The sequence below is a fragment of the Rhamphochromis longiceps genome, linkage group LG3 (assembly GCF_057381845.1).
Source record: "Rhamphochromis longiceps isolate RC_006_pf linkage group LG3, R_longiceps_female_GT1.1, whole genome shotgun sequence".
In the NCBI taxonomy this organism is placed as follows: domain Eukaryota; kingdom Metazoa; phylum Chordata; class Actinopteri; order Cichliformes; family Cichlidae; genus Rhamphochromis; species Rhamphochromis longiceps.
In genome coordinates this window covers 62,706,279-62,714,627 of record NC_140559.1, presented here as the reverse complement: position 1 = coordinate 62,714,627, position 8,349 = coordinate 62,706,279, and the positions used below count along the sequence as shown (strand labels likewise).

The window sequence follows — 8,349 nt, the reverse complement described above, 5'->3', positions numbered from 1 at the left end:
GATACTGATAAACATGTATTATGAGGATGGATGATCAAGTTTCTCACTCTCTCCTTTAAATCTCAGTTTTTTTCTTCTTCACAGTTTATCTGTTAATTTATTAATGAATAACACTGAAAGAGTTTCTGTTATATTTCCCCTTGAACATCAGCTTATTAGGGCGGCATTAGGAAATAGCCCCCCTCCAAAGAATGAATAAATGAATGATGATAATAATAAAATGATTCAAAAGCAGAGCTCAGAGTGGTAGAATGGTCAAACATGGATCCACGGGTGGTTCAACTGCATTTGGTGACGTGACCAAAGCAAATCTTTCAAATAATCCCACCATCAACGGGATGTTGTCTCCTTTACTACGGTTACTTTACTTGGTCACCGTGTGAATTTCTTTGAAATGAACCAAATTCTTTTATTTGTTGGTTGTTGCATATTTAAGCTCTACAGTCAGGAAAGGAGGAGATGAGGCCTCAACAATGTTGGGTTGTAGCTGTGCTTCAGGTTAGAGTGAGTGTCCATGGAATAAATGTAAGTCAGTGAACTGGAAACATGACTGTGTTCAAACTTTGTTTTCCTTTTTATAATGAGTCTAATCAAAGGTGGACAGAAGTATCTCCACTTTGACTTTTCTGTGTCACCATCAGAGCTTCTGCACAGTGTTTCTGGGGCAGATAACATTGCAGCATTATGGAGACATTATGGAGACAAAAAGAAAAGCGTCTGGACTTCTTTAAGTTAAACTTAAAGGAATCCAGACGCTTTTCTTGGACTGTTGGTTTCAGTGTTTAGTCTCATTCACACACTCCCTCAGACTCTTCACACACACTGATTTGCTGACATAAACACACTCCTGTGTGCTTCACACACACACTGAGGACCATCTACAGACTGTGAGCTCCGTCTTCTTTGTCTTTGGAGCCGAACTCTGACAAAGTTAGGAACAAAACTTTCTCCAGCGTGTGAACTTTCCTCCTAGACTCAGTCTGAGCAGTCAGACCACATATTTCTAAAGCAGCACATGAAGGTGTGGCTCACACACACACAGGTGAAGGAAACAGCTGCAGTATTAAAAACTGCTTCACTGTCTACAAATATATGAACTGAATGTTTCTTTCAGGCTGTAAAAACCTTATTTATCCTCCATTACAGTCCTGCATTCAGAGCATTACTTCTGTTATATTAGTACATGTATTTTATTCTGATGAACACATGAAACTCTGAGCTGGATTGAATCCATTGAATCAGAGTCCAGGACTCAGACTAAACACACTGAATGTGTCCTGAGCTCGGCCGCTGTTCCACAGTAACTGCTGTCAGAGTCACTGTTACTGAGTTAGCTTAGCTAGCAGAGCAGCTAGCAGTTAGAGTATGAACTCTGTAAGCAGTCAGCTCGGTCCTGGACATGGTTACTGACATAAAGCTGCTCTCTGCAGCCATGTTTGACCTTTGTAGGACTACAGTAATGGAGGATTTGGAGGCTGAACTGGGCTCTGTGACACTTTTTGTAGTGAACTGATGAAAGCTGCGTCTCAGATGGATGTTAGTCCAACACATCAGACACGACCTCTGCAGCTCTCAGTTGATGTGCACATGAATGATTTGTGTTTCCTCTGCAGGTGAAGGTAGAAAGTGTGTGTGAGCTGATGTGAACTGAGCAGCATGGATCAGTGTGAGGACAGAGAGGAGGGAGTCCCTCCCTCTAAAAGCACTCTGTGTGGGGAACATGAGAGCCAGACCAAAGCTCAGAGGTGAGATGACCATCTCTAACTGTCCATGACTCTTCTCCATGTCACAGCTCAGCATTCACATCACTGCTCCATCATTATTCACACTCATACCTCTGTGTGTGTTGTTTTAAAGCCCAGAGCTGTGGGGCGTACCAGGCTCAGCTGGACATAACCCTGAAACTAATCCAGAGCCTGGACCTGAACCCAGCTGTGTTTCCTTAAAGAGCAACAGGTCGAAGGGTGTTGGTGCAAACTTTAACAAAAGACTGTTATGTGACAAAGAGTAAGTACATTATTTTTATGAGATTGTTCATCATGTCTTTAATTTAATATTTCCAGTTTTTCCTTCCTGACTCATGAAGCTGTGACATTTATTGTTTTTCTTTTAGGATCAATAAGAGGCCAGAATCTCCTGGACCTGAACCCAGCTGTGTTTCCTTAAAGAGCAACAGGTCGAAGGATGCTTTTATAAACTTTAAAGGATGTTCTTCTGCTGCTGAGAGGTAATGTGTGTCTAGATGTTGTTCCTGACTCTGTATTTTTGAATAAATCCTCATGTTTAATATCAGCTCAGCTCTTTTTCACACATTTCTATGTTGGTATGTGAAGCGGTGTGTGTTGGAGTGTTTCCACAAACACAGCAGTCAGAGTGGAAAGAGTGGATGTTGTAGGAGGTGTTTGTGTAGTGAAGAGGCTGAGTGTCTGTAGGACTCCAGCTGCTCCAGCAGGTGTCTCCTTTGTGCTTTGCTTCAAACACAGTGTAGGGAGGAGCTTCCACTCAGGTGTTTCAGGTGTTGCTGGATGGAGGAGGACAAATAGTTTTTCCCTTCAGTGACACTTCAGCAGCTCAATGTTCTGGGAGATGTTTGTCTTTATGAAGGTTTATGGATTATTGTTCTTACTTTGGTTAAACTGAGCAATACATTTTCCATCTAACATTTAAAGTAAATTTCCAGGTGAATAAAAGATCTGCAGCTGCAGCCTCTGTGATGTTTCACAGTCTGAAAGTAACAAATTCAACCAGAGTTCAAACAAAGGCTTAATATACGTGTGTGTTTGATATAATGCCAACAAGTACAAACAGGTGTTCTTACAGGTCTTAATCACAGAGGTCTGATAAGTCTGGTGACTTTCACACTCAGCAATTTTGCTGCCTTTTATTTTATATTGGCCTTTTTAAAGCCCTTCAAAGTCTCCCACATTCATACAGAGCTTTTAACACCAAACTCCTTTACAGTCCTTCTCCTCTCACACACGATCACACGACTGATTTGTCTGCAGCAGCTGTGTTACTGCTAGTATTTTATTATGTGTGTAATCTCCTCATATTGTTCCTGTGGTTTAGTTTGACGTCCTTCTGCAAACTCAGCTGCTCTGTTGCTGATACACGTCTCCATGAATATGATTGATCAGATGCTGCCAACACCATGTGTTTCATGTGAGCGCTCAGCTGAAACCCTGGGTTGACTTATCGAGTTAATAACAAGCTTCACGTGACTGTGAATGCTAAAGTGAATCCAGATAAAGGAAAGAGACCCTGCTAATGTTGGACTCACTTCTTAGTGTAGATCCCAGGAGGAAGTTCAACATAGCCATTCTTTGTGCTAGCTCGACCAAACCTGAGAGCACAGTGCAGGATAATGATCATCATCTGTCTCTGTCAAGGACATTTAAAATCCACAAATAACAAACATAATTATATTTGATCATTAAAAATGATGATTAAACAAAGTGTCAAACATACTTAAGTAGAAGGACTGATGTTTGTGTTAAAATACCCTCTTAAAGCTGAAATACTGATTCAGCTTCTTTACTCAAGTAAAGGTAAAAGAGTCCAGGCTCTGAAATGTACTCACAGTATTAAAGTAAAAACTCCATCTTTGAAGGAAATTTCTGCCAGTTTTTGTGCAAAGTTACCTGAATTTCTACCTCCAACATTAATATGAGAAAATTATCTGAACTTTTATTCTAATGAATTTAATCAGCTTGAACATTTTGTAGCACAAAAGTAGAAAAAACTCAAAGGGAATCAAAAATAGCTCCGTTTGCTGTTGCCTGCATTGTAGATGGGCGGCTTTGCCTCAACACCTAAACAGGAAAATGAGTTTAGTTAAGTATTAAAGTGGGATTGAAGAGGTGAGGAAACCAGAGATCAGGTGTTGTGGTGCAGCATTAAGATAAGATGGGGCCTGATTATTTAAGACCTTTTATGCAGTGTTGGGTAAGTTACTTTAAAATAGTAACTTAATTACATTACTAGTTACTTCTCTCAAAAGTAACTCAGTTACTTCAAGTTACTCGTTACTTTCAAAGTAACTAGTTACTAGGGAAAGTAACTTTGGTTTTACTCAGAATTCTCTTGTTAATGTGTTGCTTCCATAACTTTGCCAGTCTTCTAGCTTGCTTACTTGCCACAGTGCACTGTGCCACCTACCAATAGAAAGGAAAAGATAATGTGCATATTTCCACGAGAGAAATCCCACGCCTGGACCGTCATTGACTGCTGCCATGATTCTAGCCTACGTCACAGCGTCATGTGCGTCTTTTACATCCAACACAAAAACTGCAGTCGTGGTGCTTTGATTGTACTCAGAACTTGGAAATTCTGCCTTCTGAATAGGAAGATGTAGGTAACACCAGACTGCAGATGAGCTGCATACAGGGCTGGACTGGGACAGAAAATTGGTCCGGGCATTTTGACTAGAGACCGGCCCACCATTATAGGAAAAACATAAAGCCTTTGAATGAAAACAAACGCTGTTGTGACAGTGATGTACACTGTTTTGATGGTATATATGCATCAATCTATCAATCGTTTGTTGTAAGATTCAGATAATTATTTTTTAAAAGCTAGACATTTTAAATGAGAATAAGAAAGAAAAGTATTTCCTTGTGCCCACCTCTCCCTGTTAATGCCCTACATGCCCCCCTGGCAACACTTTGCTAGATCCGCACCTGCACAGTTACCAGCTGTCAGCTACCTAAAAAAGGATCCTGGTGTTATTTGTCTCTCAGAAACAGTTCATAACTTCCCTTCAACTCATTCATGTCACCTAAAAGGTAAACCTGTTTCTCCATCACCTGTTCAGCTCTGATGATCTAGTAAGGACGTCTCCTGGTTTCATCTTCATGTTTCCCTCTCACCAGATAACCAAACCATATCATGACCAGCAGCTTTACAGCTGTGGCTCCATCAAACATCAGCTGATACTAGAAATTAATATTAAATAAATTCTAACAACAGCTGATCAAGCTTAAAAGTGCTGCTGTTGTTTACCGCGACATCCGCTGGTTTCCTCTTTCTGGCGCAAAGTGAGCGATAAACAAACAAGAGAGCCGATCAGCTGATCATTGATCAGTTTTCATGATTGAAGTAGAAACGGGAGAGGGAGGGGGGAGAATGAGAGAAGAAGAGGCAGCTGTGCAGCAAAGACACAGAATAACTCCAGCTTTGTGCCTTTTTCATTGTAGCTGAATTACGGGACAAACTGTTCCTTTTCACCTCAATAAGAAACGCGTAATATTTTCTCTGAATACCAGACGGGACGGTTGGCAACTCTAATAACTTATGAACAAAATAAAGTTTAACATCATTAACTTCATAGCACCACCCAGCTGTATAGAAACTCCGTCATGCTAGCTAGCACGCAGTACGGAAAAAGTCAGAATAACGAAAATAAACTCCACCTAAACTTGGTTCATATCTGACCCAGAGAGACTGCAGGTCATAACTTCTTACCTGAAGTTCAGTTCACACTTGGACCGGCGGCAGCCGCCTCGGGTCTCTTTTCCTTCTGCGTCCCCTTTCCTTCATCCACCTGCTGGCCTCCACCACTTGCTAATGTTACTGAATCTGTGGAAGCTCCGCGATAGCCACCACACGAAGTAACGAGTAACGACCCTATCTAAATCTCAGTAACGACTAACGCGTTCCTGATTTTGGCATAATAACTAGTTACCGTGCTCGTTACCACAATAATAACGTAGTTACTGTAACGCGTTACTTAACTCATTCACTGCCAGCCATTGGCAGTGAATGAGTTAAACCCATTGACTCATGCACTGCAATTGACGGCTATAGATGTCAATGGCAGTGAATGAGTTAATAACGCGTTAGTCCCAACACTGCTTGTATGTGAGGAGCAGGATTTTGAATTCTGGATTTAACAGGAAGTCAATGAAGGGAAGCCAAAACAGGAGAAATCTGCTCTCTCTTTCTAGTCCCTGTCAGGACTCTTGCTGCAGCATTTTGGATCAGCTGAAGGCTTTTCAGGGAGTTTTTAGGACATCCTGATAATAATGAATTACAGTCGTCCAGCCTGGAAGTAATAAATGCATGAACTAGTTTTTCAGCGTCACTCTTTTTAGCGTTTTTTAACAACAAGCTTCTATCTATTAGGGCTCTTGTCTCGCCGACTGCTGCCTCAGATCAGAGTCTTTCTCCTGTGTGCTCAGCTGTCTTAGAGCAGTTTGATCCCGTCTCCCTTAATGACTTGACTGCAGTAGTTTGTAACCTAAGATCATCACACTGCCCCTCTGATTGTCTCCCCCCAACTACTCTTTCAAGGATTGTCAGGTTGGAGATTGGCCTATAATTAGCTAAGACAGCTGGGTCTAGGGATGCTTTTTAAGTAAAGGTTTAACTACAGCCAGCTAGGGATGGGTACCGTTTAGATTTGAAAACCTGCTAAATCAGAATCAGTTGCTGATGACGGCTTTTTTCTTTTCCATCAATCACGTATAATCTTAACTCAAAGTGAACATAGACTTGATTGAAGTAACTCAGATCAGCCAATTCAAAATGCTAATTCAATCAACTCTGAGTTCATGGCTAGACTCAGTTTGTTGGCCCTGCACCTTAAAACTATTTCCTGTTTGTCTCTCGTGTTTTTTGGATATTGTTTTCACATCTTATGTCACGGCTAGCGGGGCGAGCCATGTTGAATTTAATAAAGGACCCAAGATGCCGACACTGCTGTGAAGTGAGTGAGCTTTATTGAAACGGTGAAGTGCAGTGGAGATGGCCTGTGCAGAAGCTAAGATAACCTCTACTGAAAAACTAAAAAACTAACCTGAAACCTTAAACGGAGACACGGGGAGACAACACAGACGAACCAGCAACAAGCAGGAGAAAACAAAGGGCTCATATACACAAAAGAGCCATCAGGGAATGAGAAAAGGGAGACACAGCAGGATTCATTGGACATAACCAGACAAGGGGAAGCAAAAGTAGACACACTAACATAGGACATGGCACTGTCAAAATAAAACAGGAAGTGAACACAGAGACACAATACTAACACAGTACAGAGGGAACACAGAAACCAAAACCTCAGAACTAGAAAATCTTAATCAGAATGAAATTGTAACAAAAGACAATAACAATCAAAACAAAAGTACTGAGTCCACAGACTCGGGACATACATCGGCTCAAACTGTGGTCATAAATATTTTGTACTTGTAAATCAGACTGTGTAGTTGTGAACTGAGTTTTGTAACATTGTAAAACAAAATATCTGGAAAGTTCATGTTTTTGCGTTCATTGATTTGTGTGTGTAAAAATGTAAAAAATGTAAGAAACATTAGAACTACTTTTGCTGACACAAAGTTTGGCGAGTTGTCACTTTAAACCAGTCACTGATATAAAGAGAGCACCTTGTTCCAGGGCATCTGAGCATGGAGGGAAAGCTTTATGCAGGAGATGGTAAGAGCTGTTGGGACCAAAGAAACTGAGCAGAAAACTACAGACATCTGGAAACTGAGTTGTTAATTCTCAGTGGGATCAGCAGGACTAGCAAAGCTTCACCATGACAGTCATCTGATTGACTGAACCCATCCAAACATCACTTCATGGACCTTTAGCTTGTGTCTGTGTGTGGACAGACATAACATGAGCTAATTATACATTACTCCTCCACAGAGTGGACCAGCAGAGAGCAGAGGTTTCCACTGGTCAGTCTGCACAGCAGCATCAAACACACCTGGACTCTGTGGTTATGGTTTGTAGTACTACGTTTACATTTGTTCTTTTCAGTCACCTCTATGCTGCACTTTGTGGACCAGAGGATTGTCAGTGTGTCCAACATAAGTCAGAGTTTGGGCTCCATGATTTCAGTCAGATTGGGGTGACTGTAGCTCAGGAGGGGAGCAGGTCAGCTACTAGTCAGAAGGTTTGTGAATCAAACCCTGGCTGGCAAATGTACTGGGTAACGTACTAAACCCAAGCTGCCCTCTGATGCATCCATCAGAGTGTGAAAGAAAGTATTTAAGCATAGAACAATGTGCTTGGTTGAATGAGGCATGTTGTATAAAATGCTTTGTGTGCACAGAGTATCAAAGAGAGCTATATAAGAACCAGTCCATTTACCACTGGGTAATTCATATAGTCTTCTTTTCCAGCGGCTGGAGGACAACATCACCATGTTTGTGAAGAACGAGCTGAAGAAGATCCAGAAGCTTCTGAGTCCAGATCACCCAGAAACTTTAAAGAGCCAGATGGAGGATGAGGAGATGTTTGAAGGTGAGGATGAAGATGAAAGAAAGAGCTGCAGAGAAGCATTTCTGAAGATCACACTCCACTTCTTGAGGAGACTTAAGCAGCATGAGATGGCTGACCATCTGCAGA

The 8,349-nt window shown here is 41.4% G+C and overlaps 1 protein-coding gene across 1 annotated transcript in view; it reads left to right on the top strand.

The window, feature by feature from the left end:
- The first annotated feature begins 8,068 nt into the window (after nt 1–8,068).
- Nucleotides 8,069–8,349, top strand: part of LOC146675647 (protein NLRC3-like) — a 340,816-nt gene continuing 340,535 nt past the window's right edge. The window contains exon 1 of the mRNA XM_085400627.1: nt 8,069–8,344. Coding sequence (XP_085256753.1) covers nt 8,145–8,344 — 200 coding nt within the window. The 5' untranslated portion in view covers nt 8,069–8,144. The remainder of the gene's footprint in view (nt 8,345–8,349) is intronic.